The sequence below is a fragment of the Arvicola amphibius genome, chromosome 3 (assembly GCF_903992535.2).
Source record: "Arvicola amphibius chromosome 3, mArvAmp1.2, whole genome shotgun sequence".
In the NCBI taxonomy this organism is placed as follows: Eukaryota; Metazoa; Chordata; class Mammalia; order Rodentia; family Cricetidae; genus Arvicola; species Arvicola amphibius.
Genome location: NC_052049.1, coordinates 99,755,183 through 99,782,353, shown reverse-complemented (window position 1 = coordinate 99,782,353; position 27,171 = coordinate 99,755,183). Strand labels below are relative to the sequence as shown.

At 42.0% G+C, this 27,171-nt stretch overlaps 1 protein-coding gene and 1 non-coding gene across 4 annotated transcripts in view; both read right to left on the bottom strand.

Annotated features, from left to right (window-relative positions):
* Positions 1-27,171, bottom strand: part of Prdm10 (PR/SET domain 10) — a 106,837-nt gene that overhangs the window by 6,977 nt on the left and 72,689 nt on the right. For all 3 annotated transcript variants that reach the window (XM_038321896.1, XM_038321898.2, XM_038321897.2), the window contains exons 13-21: positions 23,072-23,227; positions 16,131-16,310; positions 14,809-14,919; positions 13,207-13,407; positions 11,999-12,142; positions 11,449-11,619; positions 9,969-10,109; positions 8,812-8,977; positions 798-901 (exon numbers count right to left, since the gene is read on the bottom strand). In XM_038321896.1, coding sequence (XP_038177824.1) covers positions 798-901; positions 8,812-8,977; positions 9,969-10,109; positions 11,449-11,619; positions 11,999-12,142; positions 13,207-13,407; positions 14,809-14,919; positions 16,131-16,310; positions 23,072-23,227 — 1,374 coding nt within the window. The remainder of the gene's footprint in view (positions 1-797; positions 902-8,811; positions 8,978-9,968; positions 10,110-11,448; positions 11,620-11,998; positions 12,143-13,206; positions 13,408-14,808; positions 14,920-16,130; positions 16,311-23,071; positions 23,228-27,171) is intronic.
* On the bottom strand, positions 21,346-21,505 carry LOC119810966. Its single transcript, XR_005284896.1, has one exon. It is a non-coding gene; the product is annotated as a U1 spliceosomal RNA (small nuclear RNA).

The following is a 27,171-nucleotide window of genomic DNA, read 5'->3' as shown; positions in this document are numbered from 1 at the left end:
ACATAGTACATACAATCAACATGGTTAAATATTGCTCAAGTTAAATAAATATGCTAATTGATGGCAACACCTCTTTATGTAGTTAAATGACGTAAAGCAGCTCGACATTAGTCAAGCATGGATGCTCATGACTGTCATCATACAAGTTCCAGGCTATCTGGGGCTATATAGCAAGACCCTGTCTCAACACTCCCCACCTCCCACAAAAGCTCTATAAACCAGAAATATTAGTGGTACATGCCTGTAATCCCAGAAAGCTGAGGCAGGAGGATTGCAATTTTAAGGTCAACTTGGCTTACATAGTTAAACCTTGTCTCAAACACACACACACACACACACACACACACACACACACACACACACCATTAATTGATTCATTATATTATTTCTTCCCAGCTAAAGTCTTGTAAAATTTATAAAAAGTCCATAAAATTATAATCATATGGATAGATCTAGGAAGTTTGTTGTAGTTATAAGTTGAATCAACATTCCCTGTGCACTATCCTCCTGAGCAATGAACTAAGGATAAAAGAATAAAGGACCAGCTTTCCGAAACAGTTTAAAGAAATAGGAGGCCTGGGGAGGTAGCTCAGCGGTAGGTCACCTACCCAGCATGTCTGCATGTACAGGTAGGTCTGGGTTCTATTCCCAGGACTTCAAAAGGAAGGGAGGGAGGGAGGGAGGGAGGGAGGGAGGGAGGGAGGGAGGGAGGGAGGGAGGGAGGGAGGGAGGGAGGGAGGGAGGGAAAGAGGGAGAGCCACTGTGACCAAGCTATCACACAGTCCTGGCAGACTCACCGGAGTCACTGCTTTCACTTGCCCAGAGGTGACAGGAGTCGCCACACCACTGTCTGTGATCACAAATTGACCCGGGGGCAGCGTCATCATTTGAATTTCAGAAGCTGAAAACAGGAAATAAACCAAAGTCAGTGGTCTTCTGATTTTAGTGTAAGTGCTGAAAGAAACAAATGCTTCTCTGCTTATCTTATGGGTTGTACCCCAGTAAGTCCATGAACTTAAAAGACAGTGAGTGGAATATATTTTGTGAACACACACAAATGGCTAGGTACTGTAACACACGCTCTAATCGATACTGCGGAGGCAGGGGGATTTCTATGAGATCAAGGCCAGCCTTGCCTACACAGTAGTTCTAAGATAGTCAAGGCTACAAAGTAAGACCCTGTTTCAAAATGAAAAATTGATATATACCAAAAAAAACACACACATAAATTACTAAATGTTATAGTATAGTCCATCCTATCCCAGGCATATTTAGAACCTGTATAGCCACAGGGGACAGATCCACCAGGCCCAGTCAGAGCAACAAAATAAGACCCCCCACCTGAAAAACAGGAACCCCAAATGGTGTATGGTTGTGTTCTTGCCACACCAGCATAATCCTATGCTGAAAATCCTAAATGCACTGGGCCCGGTGGCACAGGTCTATAACCTCTAGAAGCTAACACAGGAGTTTACTTTTTTTTTTTTTTTCAGATAGGGTCTCTATTCCAAAATAGCCTCAAACTTACTATGTTATAGAGAACAACCTTGAACTTCTGGTTGTCCTGCCTCCCATCTCCTGAGATTATAGGCATGTAATCCCATGCCCAGTTTATACTATGCTATGGATTATACACAAGGACTCCTAAATGCTAAGCAAATGCTCTACCAGCTTAGCTATATCCTCAGCCTTGGCTACATACTGTGGTTGAGGCTTGCCTCAATTATATGGGACCAAAAGAAGATCCTAAGTGCCAAGTTGGAGAACTGCCAGTGCTCACACTCCTACTGAGACAGTTCCCAGGTTTCCCATGCTTGCAAAACCTTATGATGGTGGTCTTGCAATATGATGCCCCATTTTGTTTTGTTTTTTTTTTTTTTAACGGGGTTTCTCTGAGTATTCCTGACTGTGCTAGAACTCGATCTATAGACCAGGCTGGCCTCAAACTCAGAGACCAGCCTGTCTCTGCCTCTGGAGTACTGGGATTAAAGGCGTGCACCACCACATCTGGCCTGATATGATTTCTTTCTTTCTTTCTTTCTTTCTTTCTTTCTTTCTTTCTTTCTTTCTTTCTTTCTCTCTTTCTTTAATAAACTTATTTATTGATTTATTTAACTGATTTCTTGAGTGAATGGACCTCTTCACAGTAATTACATGTGTGTGAAGAGACTGACTGATACAGAGAGATAATATATACAGGAAACAACCAATGCCTCCTCACTCAAAAATGGCTTCCAATTAGTCACCAAGGTAAATACTCAACCTTTTAAGCCTTAAAAAGAGTTATAAAAGTTTCCTGGATTAGTATTTTTATCTTTTATACTCAGATTTGAATTCATGACACAAATATATCCACAGCTACCTGGTGATCACAACCAAATAACCTGCAATATTGAGGCAAATTAGAAACGAAATTTATGCTAGTGCCCTGTTAGTAGTCTCTAAAGAATATTTTCTATAAAATGGATGAGAGATGCTTAGGAGATTGAGTGGTGCTAGCTCTGGGCAGTGATGGAAAATGAGCCTGGAACACTGGGTCTTCCTAACACAGGAAAGGGTCGCGTGTGAAGAAACAAAGATGAGGGAGCCTGGACACCCATAAGGGCAACAAAAGCAGTAGGCTCAAGCACATCACGTGTCACATGTATTACATATGTAAACTTCATGAGTACAAAACAACAGACACACACACACAGAGAGACTGGTTATTTTGGATAACACAAGGAAACTGACTTACTACTTTGAAAACCAGTAAATATAAGTGGTCAATCTGGCATTTAAAGTATTCTATTGTGCTTTTCCTATACAAATCTGTATCTTTGAGTAATTTTATGATTAAGACGATTTTTGTCTTTTCTTTCTCTTCTTTTTGCTTTACTTTCATTGTTGTTTTGAGACGTGGTTTTACTATGTAACTCAGTCTAACCTCAGTTATGTAGACCAGGCTGGCTTAAAACTCACAGAGATCCTCTGCCTCTGCAAGGATATGTAGTAATAGTGTCTTTCCATGTAGCCCTGGGTGGCCTGGCAATCCTGCTGCTTCTCTGTCCACCAAGTGCTAAGATCACAGGCTGAGGTTACAGTGTGTGCTACCACATCCGGCATAATCTCTTTATCTCTTTATAAAATGTTTCTACCTAATTAATGAGTAGGAATAACAGAATCGAATTAGAGAATCACAACTTTGCAAGTCCTGATGAAATAAAGAAGCTAGAGAATAAACACTAGTGGCTCCTGACACCACAGGAAAAGAAGCAGTTCACCCCTCTATCTGCTGAGTGTGGGGTTTGAAACGAATCTGACCTGATTAAGCCTCTAGATCTAGATGCTAGTCTACAGGAAATAAAAGGAAGAAAGTACGTTAAGCAACAACATGAGGATGCTACCAGCAAAATCCAAGTGTGGAAACTACAGGACATGTGACCAGTTTTTTTCAACACAGACACGCCGGCTGCAAGGGGAGAGCGAGGACATGTGAAAAGAAACTCCAAAGATGCAGTCAGCTGCAATGGATGGCCCTTATTCAGACCCCAATTCGAACAAGAAATTTAAAAAACTTTCCCAGGCAATCAAAGAAATAAGGATACTGATTGGGCATTGGAATGATATTTGAAGACTTTGAAGACTTATTTCCATTTACACAGGAGATGAGGGGAGAGCAGATCCCAGGATGTCCATCTTCCTCTACATGGTATGGAGCAGCATATCTTGATGATAAATGAAGTCTACCACACAAGTACCTCCCCAATAGCTGATATATTAGAGAATATATTTCAGTCCCTAAAAGTAACATGTTTGTGATAAGAGAATGCTGTGGGACAATGGTCTTGTTCCCTGTAAAGATTTGTCATTTGTACTGCTTTAATAAAATGCTGACTGGCCAGTAGTAATAGCTAGGCAGGAAGTATAGGCAGGGTGACTAGAACAGGAGAATTCTGGAAAGAGGAAAGACTCAGTCTGCAGTCATCACCCAGACACAGTGGAAGCAAGATGAGAATGCCTCGTTGATAAAAGGTACCAAGCCACATGGCTAACACAGACAAGAATTATGGGTTAATATATGATGTAAGAGTTAGTTAATAAGAAAGCCTGAGCTAATAGGCCAGCCAGTTTATAATTAATGTAGGCCTCTGTGTGTTTCTTTGGGAGAGAATGGCTGTGGGATCCAGCAGGACAGAAACTTCTGTCAACAAGAGAATACAGCTGTTGTATGGTCTTTGCTCTGGGCAGTAAGACATGCACAAAGCTGAGGCTAAGCTGTCTGCCCAAAAGGAACCTTCCCATGTAAGAGCAGAATAACAGTGGGGAAAAAAATGTGGATGCTACCCTCAGCATTTACCTCTGATTTTGTGGGGAAAATATGAAAGGGAAAGATGAGATGTAGGTACTGGCTTGACATATTTTACAGCTGATGGAACGCAGGGGAAAGAGAATCTGAAACTTGGAACCCATGGGAAGAATTAGACAGCAAAAAGGAAGAAAAGGAATGGATGCAATAGAAGATCCCTTACGTCTGACCTTTAATACAGAGAAAGAGAAAATCTATGACTCAGCATGTGGATGGGTGGGCTTAATAATGGCCAGTACAGGAAACTACAATGACCAAGAATTACTCTGTCTCTGAATTGCTTGACTGGGAAAGACTTTTAAATAAGGAATGAAATAATCTGCCTCAGTCTGGCTCATGAAACTGTGGGATATAGGGATAGACAGGATCAGTCTGAGTGTTACAAACACAGAGAAACTAAGAAATAAGACTGTCCACCCTTCCTTAAAACAAAGGCTCTATAATCTAAGACAGACAAAGGAAATAAGTGTTTCATAGACTGGCTCATACAAGCCATCAGAGACATTTGGTCATTACTGTTTGGGGTTCCCATCAACATCAGGAACCAGAGGTCAATAGCGGAAGGACAGTTATTACTAAAGAAACTGAGTATGAGAGAGGTAGATGCTCAGTTCACTAGTCCACATTCTACTGTGTTCACCAGAGGGTTAAGAATTCAGGGGCCGGAGAGATGGCTCAGAACTTAAAAGCACTGGCTGCTCTTCCAGAGGTCCTGAGTTCAATCCCCAGCAACCACATGGTAGCTTACAACCATCTGTACTGAGATCTGGTGCCCTCTTCTGCCATGCAGGCAGAACACTGTATACATAATAAATAAATCGAGAGAGAGAGAGAGAGAGAGAGAGAGAGAGAGAGGAGGAGGAGAGAGAGAGAGGAGACGAGAGAGAGAGGAGAGACGAGAGAGAGAGACGAGAGAGAGAGAGAGAGAGAGAGAGAGAGAGAGAGAGAGAGAAAGAGAGAAAGAAGTTACTTCAGCATGGACTTTGGTAGAAAGTTTTAGTGGCTTAGTGGCTTTTCTGTGTCCCATAGCAATATGATTTTTGATGAAGGAGAGGCTCTGGCAGATCTGAATGACTTAGTCCAGCAGACCCATCAGGTTTATAAAGTACAAAAGCAATTAAGAGCAGATGAGAGAAGAACAAAGTGGACAAAGGAGACTGTTGAGTCACTCAAATGCAAACACAGAAAGATGGCATTCCTAGTGCTAAATTAAATGTAGTGTTAGTGAGCCTGGAAGGCTTTAAAGCCAGAGCAATGGTTCACAGAAGACATGACAAAAAAAAAGGTGGAAAAAAAATGAAGCTTATTCGAGGGGAAACCTAGAATCTATCTAAGTAAAATATGCTATATAAGTTGTTCCCCTGAAAGAAAAGTATACCGGATGTGGAGATTATCCACTCAGCCTTGACCAGTCCAGCAGCCAGACGTGACCAATGTAAAGTCAGCAGCAACAGTGCTGGCCTGTCAGAACTAGAAAGCCAGTTCAATGGCAGGCATAACAAGTTAGAATGGAGTCCTAGTCTCCACTTAGGCCTGAGTCTAAGAACCACCAAGACTTATGGGGCTGGGGATTCCATGCAGTAGCATTACCCCGGGATTTCCACTGAGGCAGGAAATCATTGTGGAAATAAGTCCACTGAGGGCATATGGAGTAGTACTCTCCATGTTGCTATACCAACACTGCTCTTTCCACAACCGGTGCCAGTGATGGAATTGTCCATACTATCTTAGGCCTTTATAGTGTTTCTTTTTAGTGTCCTCTTAATCAGTCAAGACCAACTAGCACTTGCTTGGAGTGGACAGCAGCAGGCCTTAGAGCTCATGCATGCCCTCTTAAAACATTGGTTCTATTACATAAAGGCAACTTTGAGCACCTCACACATCTGGAAAAGCACCTTAAAGGACAGTGAAAGTAGCAGTGAAGCCGAATGAAGGCACACCGCATGGGTGGGAGGAGTTTCCTCAGAGCTATGGTTATCCAGCAGAAGGTCAGTATGAGTTGTTTGCCGGGTGGGGATGGGGAGGGTATTCCTAGAGACCCACAAACCATAAGGCTATTGCCACCACTGTTGATTGCAAGCCATAACTAAGTGGTAAGATCCTATTGCTTAAAACACTGTACTTCTTGGCTCTAGGGCATGGAAGGCTGGAATAAGGGTGGAAGCGCCCTTCTGCTAGCTGGCATTCACTGTTTGCAGTCCATGTAAGGCCCAATACACAGAAGGAACTTAAGCCTGATACTGTAAGCCAGGACAAAATTTGTGACTGGGGAGGTCATAGACCCCAGTGAGGAAGTAAACAGATGTGATGCATCTAGGGTTAGTACTTACAGCAGAGAATCCTTACTGGTCAAACTTCTAAGACAGTTGATGTGCTACTGTGGCCTAGTAGCTCAGCCATAAATGAAAGAAAATAATCAGGCATCTCTATCACTTGCTCCATGACTCAGGAAACGTGGTGGAAAGGGGGCAGAAAGAGTGTAAGAGCTGGTCAAAGGTCTAAGTGTTGTGCGGCCAAAGGAGACTCACAAGACTCAGAAAGCCATGGCTACAAGCTCAGCAGGCCTCTCCTCTGAGTTATAAAAGCAATGAAAATTGATGGGGAGAGATTCTCTCCAATAGTGCTGACTACAAATTGGGTAGAGAGTTCCAGGGATGCGGCTCTTGTGAGTCATCACCGAGGCTGAAATGGGTACTTCGGTGATGAAGCTGCTTCTGAGTCACTTGTAAGTAATTTACCCATTCACTCTCCTGCAGATAATCCCAGCAAACTCACTGGGTCAATACCTAGAGTTGGGTGGAATCATTTCTTTGAGCTGTTATTGGTGCCCGATCTAGGGTGAATAGAAGATTGTCCATGTCTCCCCAGGAAGAGTTACAGAACATCAACCAAGAAGTCATCAGCTCTCAAACCTTTGACAACCAACCTGTTCATGCTTTCAGAGCATGAACCTCAGGATTCTAGAACATAGTACTCATATATATCAACCTCTCTACTATGTAGTAATCTGAAGGCCTTTAGGAGAGGCAATACAGTAAGGTGCTTTAGCATGTAAGTTCTGGATCCAGAAATCTTGGGTTCCAATCTTCTGTTGACTAGTTAGGTCTCTTGGGCAAGTTATTGTATGTAGAAATTTTGATGTGCCTGGGTTAGAAGCATTCCTGCCACACAAGAATATTTGAATTAAGTTGTATGAGGCTATTTAACGAAGTAGTATGGGGTTATTACTATTACTGTCAATATTAATCTTTATATATTATGATGATTTGAATGAGAATGGCCCTGATAGGCTCATAGATTTGAATACTTGGTCCTCAGTTGGTAGAGCTCTTTGGGAAGCATTAGGAGGTGTGTCCTTGTTGGAGGAAGTGTGTCATGGGGATGAGCTTTGAGATTTTAGAAGCCCATGTCATTCCCAGTTCGCTATTTCTGCCTCATGGTTGTGTTTCAACATGCAGGCTCTTAGCTACTGCTCCAGCAGGATGCCTACCTGCTGCCATGCTCCCCACATGACAGTCATGGACTCTAACCCTCTGGAGCTGTAAGCCCCAAATTAAACACCTTCTTATATAAGTTGCCTTGGTCATGGTGCTTTGTAATGAAAATAGAAAAGTAAGACACATATACCCAGGATCAAACATAGTAATTAGCACATAAATAGGCATTCAATGAGACCCTAGGTTTGATTCCCAATATGAAAGAAAAAGTATTGGTAAAAGGATGAAACATTACCACCAATATATCCCTATCCATCCTTAAGTCACCTTGTCACAGCTTCCAGTAACATATGTAACATTTCTGAAAATATGAGACTGGCATTCTGGATCAAAACACTGACCTAAATTTTGCTATGAAATTCATTCAAATACACGTACCACAGAAAATTGAAAATGAACCAGGTGGTGGTGGCATATGCCTTTAATCCTAGCACTCGGAAGGCAGAGGCAGGCATATCTCTATGAATTCGAGACCAGCCTGGTCTACAGAGTGAGTTCCAGGACAGGCTCTAAAGCTACACAGAGAAACCCTGTCTCAAAGGAAATAGCATAGGATCAAACTAGACCCTCTGAATGTGGGTGACAGTTGTATGGCTGGGGTAGACTGCAGGGCCACAGGCAGTGGCACCAGGATTTATCCCTACTGCTTGGGAACCCATTCTCTTTGTTTGGATACCTTGCTCAGCTTAGATATAGTAGGGAGGGCCTTGGACCTTCCCCAGAGCAATGTGCCTTACCCTCTCTGAGGAATGGATGGGGGAGAGGGAGAGATGGAGGGAATGGGAGGAGGGGAGGGAGTGGAAACTGTGTTGGTAAGAGAGAGAGAGAGCGAGAGAGAGAGAGAGAGAGAGAGAGAACTGAAAATGAGCAACTGATATGTCAATCCAAAAACTTATTATAAAGCTGATGAAATTAAGACACATGGTCAGAGATATCCCCACCCATGGACTATCCCATTCTTCTTACAATAACCACGGAAGGAGTTCCAAGCATTGGGGAGGTATGTGTGTTGTACAGAGGAATTCTGCTGCTGTAGAGCCTGCCCCTGTGTGGAAGAACTGCCTTGGATATGGGAGGGGCTAAGCCCCTGCTGTGCTTGCTGAGTGGTGGGGCTCAATGGCTGCCCAGCTACCTAGGGAGAAAGAGAAAACAAAAGAAGGAAAGGTGAAATCCCAGTAGACTTAGACTCATATATAATATTTAAATAAGAGTAGAATTAATGAAATGCAATCATAACTCTGAAATACTATCTTGTTTTCAAAGGGTAACCTTCAAAGATATTAAAGCAATTCATTACAATAAAATTGCCAGGAAGGCAAATGAGCAGCAGTATGCAATTGCTTACGTTAGCTAAGCTGAAAGCAGAAAAGGTGAAACAGTTTGTCTGGTCACAAAGGTGTCATGATTTCCATTGAGCTGCTTTGGCCAATCCACCCAGTATAGAGCTAAGGGCAGGCGCACACCAGCCATCTGCTGGAGAAGCTGTCTCTAGATTCCGTGACATGTCCACACGCCACTATGTGCCATTCGAGGCCTTCTGTAGTCCAACTCCTATTTTCTAACTCTTTCCAAATATCACTTCCTGCTCCTAAACTGAGTAAGTTTCCTATAAATGTGTTATAATTTTCCATCTTTTTGTATTCAAACTGTTATTTAGAACAAAATGCCTTCCCTCGATGTCAGAGTCAAACATATAACCCTCCTTCAAGACTTAATTAAAAGCAAAAAAAAAAAATAAAAAATAAAAGAAAAAAAGTTCTTGGTTCTCAGTTAACCAGAATTGCTCCTCCTCTGAATTTCTATACCTTTCTCTACCTCCATGAGATAGGTCTAATCTTATTCCACAATCCTTGTCCCAACACAGAAGTAATTGACCTCCTGCTGTAGAATGGAAAGGCTGGAGTTTGTTTTGATTTTAGGATCATATACCACAGAGCTCCCCTGGGAAGCCAGTAACTTAACACAAGAATGTTGCATAACAACATAAAAAGTAAGGGCAACAGAAAACTGATAAAGAACAATATGACATCATCTCAAAGGCCAAGAATAATGAATTCCCAGCTATTAACATGATGGTCCCATATGTCACCTCAACCCTCTGCATCATCTATAAAGAAATATACCTGGGATGATGATGGAGCTGCAGCGGCGGGCTCTGTGACCTGGATGTGCTGCACATGGATGGCGTGCTGCGTGTAGGTCTGCGGATCATGCAGCTGGCCAACATCCACCGTGGACTGCTGAGACTGGTGTGGGGAGGTGGCCTGGAGGGAAAAAAGAATACATACTAATCGAGGTTAAAAGAGATCCCCTAGAGAGAAAGTTCACCTGGGAGGTAAAACTGGAAAAAGGTTTTGAGTTTGAGGCCAACTGAGGCTATGTAGTGAGACCTTATCTTCAAAACAATAAATTAAAGTCTGGGTGTGGTAGTGTATGCCTTTAATACAACACTCAGGAGGCAGAGAAAGGTGGATCTCTGTGTTGAAACCAGCCTGGTCTACTGTTGAGCTCAAGGCCAGACAAGGCTACATCAGTGAGACCCTATTTCAAAAAAGCAAAACAAAAATGAAAAAACAAAACAAAAAACCTAAAATAAATAAATCACATAAGAAATTGTGGATGACAGGATTACAATGATAACTACCAATTTTCAAACATTTAAAGCTATATTAGTTTCAAATTTTTTAGACTAAATTATTTGAAAATAATAATGTTCACTTATGTCTAAAGTCTACTTCCTCTGTACTGCATAACTAAAGGGAACAGCAGCTCTGGGAGACATCTTCTTTCAGTCCCCAGTAAGAAGTCTAGTAGAGGAACACAGTTAACAGCTCTATTCCAAATGGAGCTGACTATGGCTGGAGAGACGGCTCAATGAGGAAGAGTATTGCTGCTCTTCCAGAGGACCCAGGTTCAACTCCCAGCACCCACATCTCACAATCACCTGTAACTCTAGCTTCAAGGGATCTAACACCCTCTTCTGACCTCCACAAGTACCAAACAGAATGTTTTTTTTTTTTATTTAAATCACTGCTTGGCCCATTAGCTCTAGTTTTTTATTGACTAACTCTTACATATTAATTTAACCCATTTCTAAAACAGAATGTTTTTATATATATATATATATATATATATATATATATTACATATATAAAATAATAGTACATCCTAAAGAAGCTGAATGATGAAGAGTGGATCAAAATTACTCCCTAAAACCTCTCACTGGAGTAATTATTCAATGCCCACATAGTTATTTCTCAAACTAGCTCATTAAGAAATATTCAGTCAGGATACTAAGAGAAAAGATCCTCTAGAGATACCTATTTCTGGAAGCAGTCTCCCTAGAGCTATACTGGCTGACTATGTACAGGAACTGAGACTTTCTGACTACAGTAGAAACCTCTTACTCTAAGTCCAGAGCCATCATGGAGGGCAGAAGGAAGAAAACAGTGGAGATGATATTCTCCTAATGCCTCAAACCCAGCACTTCTAGGCAGATGCACCTCACGTAGAGCCAATGATGCTTTTGTTGACTCCTGCTACCACACTGGCCACTGGCAATATGGTGTTCCCAGAGGTAAAGAGAAATAAATGTCACAGTACCGGAGCCACCTGCACCACTTGAAGCTGTATGTGCTGAGGTTGCTGCAGACCAGATGCTGACTGAGACACAGGAATATACTGAATCCTCTGGTAGTCCCCCTGAGGTGTTCGGTAATCTGTCGTTAAGGTCTGGGACAGTTCTGTCATTGCCTGTGTTAGCAGGTCTGTTGTCTAGAAAGAAAAAAAAATCACAACATATTAGCAACAACACTGTAGCAATTTCAGTGTTCTTAAATCCTACAACAATTCTGTTTGGCCCAAGGGTGCATCATGGAAATACAAATTGGCCTAAAAGCCTGAGTCTGGGCCAGTGGACCTGCTCTGGAGTTTCTGACATTATCACTGTGAAGGACAGCATTGAAAGTGTCCTGGTCCTTTGGCAGAGAGATTTGCAAAGCACTGACAAGAAGACCCAAGAATAAATATTGGGCTGAGGGCAATTGGCCCCACCTGCATCAACTAATAAAGTGCTTGGCATGCATGGCTTTGGTGTTTAAAGAGAGCATGAGCACTGAAGGGAATACCATGCTCTTCCTAGTCACCCACTTACCACCACAGTCTCTCCAGTGGCACTATCTGTGGTTAAGACAGCTGGGGTGGCGCTGATCACAGCTGTCGTCAGCGGTGTGTGAATGGTGTTGGGGAGCTGGGCATACTCTGGATGTTTCTTTCGAATGTGTTGGACCATCTTGGTCTGGAAAATGAAGGAAAAATAAACAATTACTGCAGCTAAAGCAGGAAAAGGATAAGCTTAAGGCCAGCCTGGGCTAAACAGCAAGAATTTGTCTCAAAACAAAGCGAAAAGGCCGGGCGGTGGTGGCGCACGCCTTTAATCCCAGCACTCGGGAGGCAGAGGCAGGTGGATCTCTGTGAGTTCGAGGCCAGCCTGGTCTACAAGAGCTAGTTCCAGGACAGGCTCCAAAGCCACAGAGAAACCCTGTCTCAAAAAACAAAAAAATCAAAGCGAAAAGGACAATGATCAGAATTGGCCACTCTCCCATATGCAAGTCCTCCAAAGGTTCTTAAAGCGTTTATTGGCTGCCTTTAAAATACTGTCTGTTTGTTTCGCCAGACACAATGGCTTTTGCACATAAGGCTCATCTCCTTGGAAAGTTGTAGCAGAAAAACATAACTTGAGCCCAGGATTTTGAGGCCAACCTGGGAAATACAGAGAGATCCTATCTCCTAAATTCATTAAGAAAAAAAAAAAAATCAAAGCAGCACGAACAACACTTGAGAAGCAACCACGCTATCAAAAGCAATAAAGGGTATAGGATAGGGAGAACAGGAGAAGAAAAAGAGGAAAAATAAAAACTAACATGATTCTATACCATCAAGAAGGACCCAAAAACCTCACACTTGTTCCCAGGCCCCACGAATGCCTAAAACAATCAGTCACTCTTGGTCCACAGAAGTGACCCCTTTTCAAGAACCATCTCAGGTCCTGAATAGTGACTACACAGGCTCAGCCTGTAAACTGTGAGACAAGAACACTCAAATATAAGGGCCTGAGCAGGCCAAGGCAAAGGAAAGCAGATGAGTGCTCAGACTAGTAAACAACTGTAATGTGGAGAAGCCCACAACATTCCTACGCCCCTCTTTTCTTTTTTTTTTTTTTTTGCTGTGGTCCCTGCCTTTATAGGTCTCCTAAAGCCCACCAATTCAGCAACAGCCACACAAGACACCTGGGTGAGAAGTATACTAGAACACTACTGGTGTAAAGTTCTGAGTCATCCTGGGTCAGAGCCTGCACCATACCTTGCTGCTATACTGCTTGGAACAGTGTGGGCAGCAGACAGGAGGGGTGGCAATGGTGCCAGTCAGCTGGGTGTGGGTGCTCAGCATAGGGTCAGGTTCCCCGGGGCCAGCAGGACGAAGTTTGCGAATGCTTGGTGGGAGTTCAGCTCCTGGGTGGTTCTTCAGAATGTGGGCTTTGCGTTTGCTGGCACTCTTATAAACCTGCAGTTTAAATAGTTGACCATGAAAGCAAGGTGTGAGTCCACTTTCTTGCTTAAAGTAAAATAAAAAAAAATTCATTCTAAGGAAAGGAGAAAAGTGTATTGGTATAGCCCCAAATAAAACAATCAAGAAGCTACGGTATACAGCAGGATTTTGCCTGTAATCTCAGCTCCTGAGAGAGTGCAACAGGAGACTTCTGGCTGACTGCCACTCTGTACTATTCCATGAGTCTAAGGCCAGTGTGAAGTAGTGAAATCCTGTCTTAGGATCAGAAAGGCTGCTGGGTATGATGGACCACACCTATAATCCCAGCTCTCAAGAGGCAAGGGCCAGCCTGAGCTATACAGCCAGACCCTGTCCTAAAAAGAACCAGAGTTATGGATGTGGGTATTATATTTTAGAATAAAGTGAATGTAATATAGATATGCTAGGCAATTTTCTTAAATTTCCTGTATAAATCTAAGATAATAACTATAAAAATACCCTTTATCAAAAGTTTAACAGATAAAAAGCAACCCAGCAGCCTTTGTCTTTCTGTGTGACTGCAACAGCACAAACAGAGAATTCCACCACAAACCTTTTCACGCCCCACTCCACCTCCTAGGAACCCCAGTCTATCACCTGTCTTATAAGCTGACAGACTGTTTAACAGCTTGGAAATTTCAAATGAGTTCATAGTCTAGGCTCTTGGTTAACTGTTCTCTATTGTAAATGTAACAGACAGAGGTGATGATAAGAAAACAAAGTCAGTAAATATCTCAGGGAAAAAACAGCTTACATTTCATCATTTTAATTAATCGGGGGGGTTTCGAGACAGGGTTTCTCTGTATAGCTTTGGTGTTTAATTAATTTTTTGTAAAAAAAATTATGTGTACAAATGTATATCTGCGTATGTGCATCTATAATTGCAGGTATCTGTAGAGTCCAAAAGAGGGTATCGGGTCCTCTGAAGCTGGAGTTACAGGCAGTTGTGAACCACCTGATGTGGGTACTGGGAATTAAACTCAGGTCCTCTGGGATGGGAGAACAGCAAATGCTCTCAATCACTTAACCATCTCTCTAGTCCCTAAAATAGTGTGTGCGTGTGTGTGTGTGTGTGTGTGTGTGTGTGTGTATCTTCCTGTCTATAATTGCTTCATATGTGCACATGGAAGAAAGGAAAGGGCATCATATCCCTTGGAGTTGCAAGAGATTGAGCTACCCAACATAGATTCGGGAAACAGAATCCTTGGCAATAGTGGTAAGTGCTTCCTCTTAACCATGGAGCCATTGTAAGCCCTTGGCTTACAATGAGGCTACCTTTCAGTCTTTCCTGTCTAAATGAAAAACCCCACAGACATTCCTCCATGAGGTAAGCTTCCACTATGACAGCCCAACCAGGAGGGTATTATAAACTTTTACCTTATCACAATACTGACAGAAGTAATCGCGGTTGGGTTTTATGATGGGGAGGGTTAACTCAGGCACCTCTTCTATCTTCATGTCTGGATGCCTCTTTGATAAGTGATTCACCTAGAAAAGAGAGAAAAAGGCACACAGAGAGAGTACCATTACAATCAGAAATTAAACAAAAGCCTTTGGTAATGAGTGCTAAAAGTTAAAACTCTGAAGCAAGGGCTGTAGAGATAGCTCAGAGGTTAAGAGCACTGGCAGCATTTTCAGAGGTCCTGAGTTCAATTCCCAGCAACCACATGGTGGCTTACAACCATCTATAAAGAGATCTGATGCCCTCTTCTGGCATGCAGGAATATATGCAAACAGAACACTGTATATATAATAAATAGATCTTACATGAATTTTCTGAAGAATTAATCTGATGTAAACCTGGCTTTCATTATTCAATTATCTTACTGAGACTGTTGAATGGATACAAAGTAAAGTTCTATATTTTAACTACTATGACTCTCTAACCACCTTGAAATTCTGAATGAAATCTATGCCCTGGCAATGCTGAAGCATGCATGGGCAGCCCATATATAGAGATTCTGTTACACTTGTTCACACGGAGTTTCATGGTCTAAGTTGATGGGGACAACTAACCAGGTCTCTTCCTCAAGAGGGCACCAGATCTCAATACAGATGGCAACTGTGTGGTTGCTGAAAATTGAACTCAAGACCTTTGGAAGAGTAGGCAGTGGTCTTAACCTCTGAGCCATCTCTCCAGCCTCTGCAACTGCACTGGTCCAGCTGAAAGCAGTGAAGTATCCTGATGTTTCCCCTAATCTAGGACCACACTCCTTGCAGTGAAGGGAAGTTTCCTTACACCATTGTTTCCTGAACAAAGAAGGCACTTATAGGGAACAGTGGGAAGGAGGTAAAGACCCTACCAGAAAGAATATTCAACTAATGAGAGGAGGGAAATCAAATAAGATAAGACCAGGAAATCAAGGTAAAGAAAAACAGACTAATAGTGAAAAGGGGTAGAGGTCTAGGGATGCAGTTCAGCGGCAGAGCACATGCCAAGTAGGTGCAAGGCCCCCGGGTTCCTAGCATCAAAGCGGGGAAAGGAAGGGCATGGAAACTTTCTTTCAAATCATCCAAAAAGTGGTTCAGAAGGGAAAAGGATGTCTGTCACAGAAAGGAAAGAAGCTTAAATTGGTGGGACTGCTTTTAGTCTCCCCTAGCCACTAACTGATATACCCACAAATCTACTTTGTTAAGGTTCATTGCCACTGACAGGAAGGGTGGATCTGGAGACAGTAATTTGCTCATCCATCACTGACCAGCATGCCTCGCCTCCGGAAGCCCATCATGCACAATCGGCACTTGAATGTGAAGCTGTCGTAGTCTGTAGACGTGATGCGTGGTTTGAAGGTCTTGGAGCGGCTGATGCGGTCAGCTTTCTTGGCCTCCCTTTCAGGATTATGCATCCTTTGCATGTGCTCCCGGAGTTTGTCTTTTCGCTATTTGGAGAAATTTTGTTAAAAACAGTGCAGGAGCAAGGATAAAAAATTTTTAATTGAAGGGTAATTAAAAAAATCAACACTGATTCCTGGGATCAGCCACGCCAGTCAGGAAAGTAGGTAGGCTAACTGCAGATCTTCACCTCTCCCTCCTCTCCTCCAAATTCAATCCCCAGTCTCATCCTCAGCTCTGTAGCACACCACCTACTTCGACATCCTCTTCCTCTCTGCCCCCATCTCTAGTGGATCACACATATCTTCCCCTGCAAAGTCCCCTCCCCTCACCCAGACTTATCCCATTATCCCAGTCCCTAATTCCCGCAGGCATTCTCCAGGAAACCACCAACTAAGCCTGCCAGAGCAGACCAGCAAAGCAGGTGGGAGAGCTTCCTATCTTCACTCTCCCTGTCTTTTCCATACCAATTCCCCACTCTCAGCCTCAGCTCTGTAGCAGACTCCCTGCTGTGACCTCCACACTCTCTGCCCTCATTCCCAGGGAACTGAGCAGATCCTGGTACAACACCCTACTTTCCTCCCACCTGTGGTCCCCTCAGCTCCAACTTCTAACCCATTTCATTCCTAAATGTCAGTCCCCAATATCTAGAAAGACCCTCCCAACAAAGACGAGCAGATACCAGCACTTAGAATTACAATCTTCTGTAGTCAGAGGCTGCCCGTTCGTTTCCTAGTCGCCCAGACCCAAAATAGTCACACTGAAACTATATTAATTGCAACATTGCTTGATCAATGACTCTAAGCATATTGCTAGCTAGCTCTTATACCTTAAATTAACCCATTTCTATTAATCTGTGTATCGCCACGTGGTTGTAGCCTACCAGTAAAGTTCTGTCTGGCATCTGGTGTCTGGCTCTTGTGGAGGCTACCTGACTTCTCCCTGCTTCTGCCTACTCTCTCCTCCTCTAGCTGCTTGGAATTCCTGCTTTGCTCTATTCTGTGCTATAGTAGGCCCAAAGCAGCTTCTTTATTAACCATTGGCATTCACAGCATACTGAGGGGAATCCCACATCACCTCCCCCTTTCTGTCAAAATAAAAAAGTTTTAACTTTAATATAGCAAGATTACATACAACAAACCAGTTATCAAGCAAGAATTATAGTTACAATATTTATATCTACTTTATCTTTTATCATAACTAAGGAAAACTATAACTGTAACTATCTGTTATTCAACTCCATCAAAGACTCCAGAAGGATTTACTATTACCTAAGTAAACAGGAAGTGCATTGTAAACAACTTCTAAAACTCTAAAATTGGCACAGATAGATTGCTGCCTGACCAGCTACCCAAAGTTCTTCTGTAATGGGGCATTCATCTTCAGCCAACAGGCCCATAGTTTCTGACAGACTTTTCCATGAAGCAGGAAATTTGAAGATCTCTTATGCCTTGTACTGGCAAAGTTCATCAGTTGCTTTCTTCTGTGTCCTGCAGAATGTCTGGTAGTTCTAATCTGTATGCTGTGAATGCCATTGGTTAATAAAGAAGCTACTTTGGGCCTACTGAAGCACAGAATAGGGCAAGGAAGAAATTCCAAGCAGATAAAGGAAGACAGAGTGGGTGTAGTCAAAGAGAAGCCAGGTAGCTGTCACAGAAGACAGATGCCAGATGCCAGACAAAACCTTACCAGTAGGCCACAACCACGTGGTGATACACAGATGAATAAAAATGACTTAATTGAAGATATAAGAGCTATCTAGAGTCATTGGCCAAGCAGTATTGTAATTAATATACTTTCAGTGTTATTATTTTGGGTCTGGACAGTCAGGAAACAAACAAACAGCCTCCACCAACAATCTTCCTGAACCCACATGCAACTGAAGGAGAGAAATCAAGCGGATACAAATTGGAAAGGAAGAAGTCAAAGTATCTTTATTTACAGATGATATGATAGAATGCATAAATGACACTAAAAATTCTACTGGGAAACTTCTACAACTAAAAATCACTTTCACCAAAGTAAGAATCCAAAACACCTCAGCAATGTAATTTCTGCACAGGCCATGGAATGACCTTTCCATTCCTCCATACCAGGAGGCCTTAGAGCAACAACACAATTACTTAGAGTAAATTTGTTCTAACAGTCAAATTTACATAGAGTCGATTCCACAAAATTACCTGCTAACAGACCACATAGAATTTTCTAAAGAAGACATCATTGATAACAAACAAATTTGGATATCTCCAAAGATGGACATCACAAAAGAGACTGGTGAAGAGAATAGGTGAGTCCAGGATTCAGGAACATTTAGTAACTTTATCTAATGGTTTGGAATGTCAGGTATTTCCCCCTTGGACACTGGGTAGTATCACCTGTTCCAGAGTACTGCTTTGTCAAGTTATACCTGCCCTCTTGTGATTTTGATATACACACTATTATAGTCTTTGCCTATGGAATTTTCAACTATGTCTGCAAAAACTAGAAACCTCATGAAGATCACCCCTTCTCCTTTTTTTCTTCTTCTTGATGCTTCTTTGTGCAAAGGAATAAAGAACATGTAGCCATAAAGTACTGAGTTAATTTTTTTACCTTCAGATCTTTGCTTGTTCTAGACATTCTATTCTGAGCCCTGAGAGGTACAGGGCTGGTACTCAGGTTCCGGATAGGATGCATAAAGAAAAATTCAAATAGATCCATACTTATACCCTGCATGAAACTCTACTCCAAATGGATCAAAGACTTTGAAATAAAACCAGATACACTGAACCTGACAGAAGAGAAAGTGGGGAATAGCCTTGAACTCATTGGCACAGGAAAAGACTTTCTGAACAGAACACCAATAGCATAGGTACTAAGAACAACAACTGAAAATAGAACCTCATGAATCTAAAAAGCTTCTGTATGGCAATGGACACCATCATCTGGACAAAGGGGCAGCCTACACAGTAGGAAAAGATTTTACCAACTCTACTTCTGAAAAAAAGGCTAATATCCAAAATATATAAAGAACTCAAAAGGCTATATATCAAGAAAACAACCCAATTTAAAAATGGGGTACAAATTCAAACAGAGAATTCTCAAAAGAGGAAATAGCTGAGAAACACTTAAAGAAATATTCAACATCCTTAGTTGTCAGGGATATACAAATCAAAAACTACTTTGAGATTTCATCTTATAGCCATCAGAATGGCTAAGATAAATAAAACTAATAGATAGTTATGAATAGAAGGGGGACTGGAATGAGAAGACCAAGTGAGGAGGGGAGGGAAGAGAGGGCCAGGGGAGGGAATATGTGGAGAGACATAAAATTAAGGGTCATTAGAGGTATAGTATGAAAACCTAATATAGTAGAAGCTTTGTAAAATATATACATATGATGTGGAATTCCCCTCTGTATGCTATGAATATGTCTTATTACCATTGGTTATTAAAGAAGCTGTTTTGGCCAAAAGCTTAGTAGAGAGAGTAAAGCCAGGCGGGAAATCTGAACAGAGATATAGAGAGAAAATAGGCGGAGTCAGTAAGATGCCATGCAGCTGCCAGCCAGACCCTTACTGGTAGGCCACACCCTCATGGTGATATACAGATTAATAGAAATGGGTTAATTTAAGATGTAAGAGTTAGCTAGAAGCTGGGTGCTAGCGTATGCCTTTAATCCCAGCACTCAGGATACAGAGGCAGGCAGATCTCTGTGAGTTCGAGACCAGTCTGGTCTACATGAGCTAGTTCCAGGACCAGCTCCAAAGATACAGAGAAACCCTGTCTTGAAAAACAAACAAACAAAAAAAGAGTTAGCTAGAAATATGCCTAAGTATTGGCCAAACAATGTTAATAATATAGTTTCTGTGTAATTATTTGGGTCAGGACAACTGGGAAATGAAAGAATAGTCTCTGCTTACATACATACAAATATATATATATATATATATATATATATATGTATATATGTAAGTGTGTGTATGTGTGTGTGTGTGTGTGTGTGTGTATGAAGATCTCAATGAAATCACCAGGTAACAAGGGAAACAGAAACCCAACTAGACATCTTGTTATCAAATAAAGTTTCCAGTATCAGGATTAGGTTACATCTAACTGACTTGTTAGCCAAAGGGGTCCCCTGAGAATCCCCAACAACCCAGGCTGTTGCTAAGACTATAAGGTTGCTCTCTACAAACTGACAAGGCGCCATTGCTGAAGACAACACCTACACAACTCCTTGAACACAGTGAAGCCAAGCTTGTGCCTATAAAGAGCCTTCATCCCTACATGCTAGTGCCTTTGGTACAGGAAGGTTCTCTGCACACTATCAAAGGAAAACATAAACACCAACTCAGTCAAAAAACCCTTTGTCTACGATGATGTCCTGCCTGCAAGATGTGTTTGTGTAATGGTGACACAATATTTGTGGGAGTAATCAATCAATATCTGATTTGACTTAAGGCCCACTCCAAATGAGATCAAACCCACACTTGACACTACTTGAATGACCAAGAATTTGAGACTAGATAGTCCAGGGACCTAGGGCAAAACCAAATACTACTGTTCAAAAAAAAGTAATAAAATGACTCCTAATGATATTCTGCTATCCTCATAGATGAGTACCATGATGACGATGGTGACATCATCAGAGAAGCTGCCTCCTGCAGCACATGAGAACAAGCATACAGACCAATAGCCAGACATTATACAGAGAATAAGAGGCCTTGGAACACTCAGCCCTAAACAGGATGTCTCCATCAAATCCCTCCCCTCAGGGCTCAGGAAACCTTGTGTGCAGAAGAGGAGGCACCAAAGGCATAGGAGCCAGAGGGGATGGAGGACACTAAGGAAATGATGCCCTCTAAGTCAACAGGATTGACGCACATATAAACTCACAGAGACTGAGGCAGCATACACAGGGCTTGCATGGGTCTGCATCAGATGGGGTCCTAGAGCTGAAAGAAGAAGTGGACACATGCCCCATCCCTAAGCTAGAAGCTGACTTTAGTTGATAACCACTTGCAAATAAAAAAGTTACGCTTTCTTCAAGGGAGTCTCACTGGGTAAGTAAACTACTCTTTTTAATTTTTTTTTAACTTTATTCAAGGGAGAGCATGAACACAAATCCCCCATTACCACAAATTCTGCAGTCAAGTTTGCTGCATTTGGGGAAATCACAGGGATCAGCTCGTCTGCAGTGCAACGGATAAGCTTCACCCTGGGAAAACCATCTTTGTGATCATGGTATGATGTAGGTGTGTCTTCTATCTATCTGATGATTTCATTGGTTAATTAATAAAGAAACTGCCTGGCCCATTTAATAGGCCCGCCCTTAGGTGGGTGGAGTAGACAGAACAGGAAGAAGGAAGTGAGGTAGATGCTTCAGGCAATCGCCATGCCTCTCCTCTCTGAGCCAGTCGACATGAAGCCAGCCACCAGGACAGACGTGCTGAATTTTTCCTGGTAAGACACCACTCGTGGTGTTACACAGATTATTAGATATGGGTTAGTCAAGATGTGAGTAAGAGGCTGGAACTAATGGGCCAGGTAGTGTTTAAATGAATACAGTTTGTGTGTTGTTATTTCGGGTGTAAAGCTAACCATGCGGGAGCCAGGCAGGAGGAAAAGCAGGCCTGCTCACCTCATCACTACAATGGTATCTCCCCTGCCAGGTAAACAAACCATCTTAAAGGTAGGCTGCATGCCCAGCAGCTTTTTGAGACAGGGTCTCTCAACTGTATACCCAGGCTGGTCCTTAATTTGCTACATAGTCTAAGCTGACCTCAACCTCATGGCAATTCCTCTGTATCAGCCTCCCAAGTACTGAGATTTCAGGTAGATGCCTCCATACATAGCTCATAGTGGAATTCTTCAGCGATTTCAAACATGACAATATACTGTAAGCCATCAAAATAAATTCGATAATTGATCTATAATGGATGTACCACAAAGCTTAAGCTTTTTCTCTTCAGTGTTCACATTCCATATGAACATACCTCTTACTTGTCCCCTCCCAATAATCTCCAGTTTCTTTCAACTTAATTAATTTTATTGATCATTAGTGTGGCAAGGACATGCAAGTACCACAAGCACACTTGAAGGGCAAAGGACAACTTTTAGGAGTAGGTTCTCCCTTCCACTGTGGGATTCAGATACGAAACTCAGATTCTCAGGTTTGTGTGGCAAGTGCCTTTACCCATTGAACAATCTCACAGGCTCTCTTCCCAGCAGCTAAGACAAGTTAGCCTAGCCATGTTTAGCAATGCCTCTCAACAACAAATACCTTCAAGTTTCCTGCAGACTTCCCCTTCGTTTCTTCTTAATTCTAGGCAGATCACTGGTTTGGGTTTCATTTTGTTTTCTTTTGTGTTCACTATGTAGCATAAACTGGCTTGCCATTTACTATATAGCTTAGGTTAGCCACAAATTCAAGCTCCTTCTGCCTCTGCCTCCACAAGACTGCGATTCCATGCCAAACTACTTACGTCTTAATGGGTCCTTGAAATCACTGCATTCTCCAGAGCAGTCTAATCCCTCTGCTCCGTCCCCTCAGACATCTTTGTTTCCCATCTCTGCCGAAGAAGATGTTGCTTAGGTGACTTACCTGCAGGTTCTCATCTGATAAATATTCAACAACAACAACAGCAACCTCTTGATTTAATTAGTACACACATAAACTGGTCTCTCAGGCTTCCGTCAATAACAATCCAGTTCTACTATCCATTACTTAGAGCGTGTGCACGAAGCCATGAAACAAGCAGGTGTCTGTCCTTAGCCTGACTTAATCCTAGGCTGGACAGTTCCCTCTGGCTGCAGGTTGGTGTCCTACCTTAAATTGCTTCCCACAGGTGGAACACAGGAAGTCCTTGCGGTCGGAATGGCGGAGCATGTGCAGTCTCAGCTTGTCAGGGCGACAGAAGGCCTTGTCACACTCGGTACACTGGTAGATCTTTTCAGAGTGGAAGCTGCGCACGTGCTTTTTCACCTGGCAGTAAAGACCAGGGGACGCTCAGGCCAAAAGAAAGAACCAGAGGTGGTTATGACGCTAGAGGGCACCAACACACCACTGAGGACTTTGAGGAGCCTGGCCATCATCAAGGGATGACTGCCCTCAGTAACACAGGCTGTGCTTGTCACAAAGAAACAGCACAGGCCAGAGTCCTAGAAATCTGAACCTCCCAGGTAACTCATAGGGAGAAAGAGTACCGCCAATCTTTTGTACAATTTTCTTTCCTTTTTAAGAAGGCTAAAATGTAAGGTTGCTTTGAATTTTAATGAATCTTGTTAAATATTACCTATAAGAAAACAAAAGTCATTTGTCCTCATTTTTGTTTCTACATATGTAGAGGTAATTCTGCATCATTAATAGCTGACCCTTTCACATCTTCCTATAAAATCAGGTCTGGGATACAGCTCTGTATAACACAGTTGCCTGCAGCCACACACGCTCGAGGCCCTAGGTTTAGTCTCAGCACTGGAAGAAACGAGTCAGGTTCTAAAGAACGAAAGACAGGGATCAGATGACATTAGCAATACTACTTGTTCATTATATGGACTGATTTCCTTCCTTCTCGGCTGTGCCATAGACCTTCGCTTTCAGCTAATCCGACAGTTTTACCCTGGATTCAACTCCAGGACTTCAGTTGGGGTGGAGGGTAGAGAAAGACTCAGGTTCTGAACTCTCTCAGCTATAAATAATGCATGAAAGGCTTTGGGAAGGGATATGGCTCAATAGCATAATGTGTGCTTAACATGGAGGATGCTTTGAATCCAAGAGCCAGCACTGTGTGTGTGTATGTGTGTGTGTGGGGGGGGGGGGGGGGTGATGGTAAGTAAGTTGTAGACAGTTTAGTCGAAAATGTACTGAACTGTTCCTTTAAAGCACTTGGCTTCCCCAACATCAAAGTTCCTTATCCATTGCATTATGCCTTAACAACTTTCTAACTATGTGGAGAAAAACTTCCCAAGACTCTCACTGTTAGAAGAAACACAATTAGGCTAGGTGGTTGGTGGTGCATTCCTTTAATTCCAGCACCTGGGAGGCAGAGGCAGGTGGATCTCTCTGAGTTTGAGGCCAGCCCAGTCTTCAGAGCTAGTTCCAGGACAGGCCAAAGCTACAGAGAAACCTTGTCTCAAAAAAACAAACAAAAAATAACAAAAAAGATCTATGATTAAATCACAGTTCTTTTGCTTTTGTAATTTCTAAAGAATATTTGAGATATTATGATTTAATTATTTACTGAATATAAAAATGTTTTTACTCAAAATTTTGCCCCAGTACTACAGAAAAGATAGTGCTTGACAAGGCAGCATCTTATATGCCAACTCTCTTTGTTTCTTTTCAAGATACATAACCTTAGTAAAGTAAAACAGAAAACCAGAATGGTAGAGAGATGCTTCCCATCCAGATATAAAGAAATATGTTCTAGAGATTCTATGCTGTTTTATGAGTAATGGATATTTGACAAAGATTCTTTTTTTTTTTTTTTTTTTTTTTGGTTTTTCGAGACAGGGTTTCTCTGCAGCTTTAGAGCCTGTCCTGGAACTAGCTCTTGTAGACCAGGCTGGTCTCGAACTCACAGAGATCCGCCTGCCTCTGCCTCCCGAGTGCTGGGATTAAAGGCGTGCGCCACCACCGCCCGGCTTGACAAAGATTCTTAAAAGGATTTTTTAAAAAATAATAACCAGATTTGGTGTTTCCAAGATTTTTTTCATACATTTATTTTTAGTGCATGTGCACTACGATGAACATCTGGATATCAGAGGACAATTTGCAGGGGAAGTTCTGTTAGGATTCAGCCACAGCATGGCTGACACTTCCAGGTTCTAGGGCCACACATGTGCAGACAAACCCTCAGGCAGAAGTGTGATGGAGGACTCTCATTGGGTAATAAAGAAACTGCCTTGGCTTTTTGCTAGGGCAGGATTTAGATAGGTGGAGTAGACAGAACAGAATGCTGGGAAGAAGGGAAGTGAGGCAATCGTCATGCCTCTCTTCTCTGAGACAGACGTAATGGAGTCAGCTACCAGGACAGATATGCTGAATCTTTCCCAGTAAGACACCACTTGTGGTGTTACACACATTATTAAATATGGGTGAAAGCAAGATGTGAGAATTAGACAATAAGAGGCTGAAACTAATGGGCCAGGCAGTGTTTAAATGAATTCAGTTTGTGTGATGTTATTTCGCGTGTAAAGCTAGCCGTGTGGGATCTGTGGGATCCGGGAAGGACGAAAAGCAGGCCTTCTCGACTCATCACTACAGAATGGCGCCCAAGTGGATAAATGGATCCACAGAAAGCCTGAGAAAGCTTGGGAAAGACTAGAGTAAAGCATGTTTTCTTGGTAGCAGCAATTTCTCAGGTCTGCTATGCTTGCTAGAGGCAAGCGCTCTCATCTAAGAGAGGCTTCCTGACTCAGCTTTAGCTGCAAAACCCTGCAGCTTTTTTAAGAGGTCCTGCCACGAAACACTTAAATGGTGTTGATGAAAAGCTGAACACGTGTTTTTCGGTTTTCAGCTGTAGCAGGAAAAAAGCTGTACCATTTTAAAATGCTATCTTTCTGGGCCGTCCTGCCAGAGCAAACTCTGACTCTTTCAAGCAGGCGGTCCTGACTATGGAGCTTTTTTGAGTGTTGTTTAACACTGTTGCAGCTTGCTTGCTGGCAGGGACCTTGAACCGCCACAGAGTTGTGGCGATAAACATGGCTACAGCCGGTACCTCTGCCATGAGGCTGGAAAGCTAAGAAATTGGCTGGATCCATCCGCCAAAGTCACAGCTTTAGTTCTACCTATATTGTTTGGTAAATTAAAGACTCATGTGGTCACAAAAAAAAAAAGAGATATACAGTAAAAGAAAGATTCAAAGTCGAAGAAAACGTCTAATTGTTTTACAGTGTGTTAAAAATATATGCAGGCTAAAGGTTAAAGTTCTTAAAAGTAAAAAAGAAAAAAAAGGAAGTAGTTGGGTGTGGTAGTACACACCTTTAATCCCAACACTTGGGAGGCAGAGGCAGATTGACCTCTGTGACTTGAAGGTGTGATAGCACACACCTTTAATCCCAATGCCTGGGAGGCAGAGACAGGAGAATCTCTGAGTTCAAGGACAGTCTGGTCTACAGAGTTATTCCAGGACAAAGGTATACAGAGAACCTGTCTCAAAAAGTAAAAGTAAAAGAAAGAGGTTAAAACAAAGCTGCACAAAGATGGAAAATACACAGAGAACCTTGATACTGTATGTTATTATGTTCTCTTTGAATTGTTTGAATGCTGAGGAAGGAGCAACAGCTGCTAAAAGATATTTGTTTATAAATGCTGCTAAACTATTCCAGAATAGATATTTTGAAAATACCATGACTTCAGAATTTGGATCTAAGGATATGATACTTTGGAAAAGAGATTCTTCTTTTGTTTTTACAGAAAATGAGACCCTGTGGATTGCTTCTATCGCAATATGGTATGATAGACCACACCTTCCTGAAAGGTTGTTTTGAACACCTTCAGTAAATTACTTCACCCAACTGATGACTGAGATGACCTGGCACACAGGTTACACCATGAAAGATCTGATTAACAGCATCCCCATTCAGCAGGAAGCAGTTTGGAGAGAAATAACTGTGCCCATGTTCCCAAATATTGTTTATAAATGTTCTTTTACAATTAAAGGGGGAAATGATATAGATATGAATAATTGACATTGATATAAATTTTGCTTCATTGATATAAATTTAAGGTCAATTTTGTTATATGTATATGTATTTCTAATACTGATTAAGGTATTGTGATTGTGTAATTCATTTAAAAATGTAATGTATATCGGTTGTTAATGGATAGTCATCAATAATAGTAAAGCTTGTAGTCATGTTAGATTTTCTAGATATATAGAGATTATATTTCAGTTAGATAGGCATTCTTAATGTCTTTCAAAGACT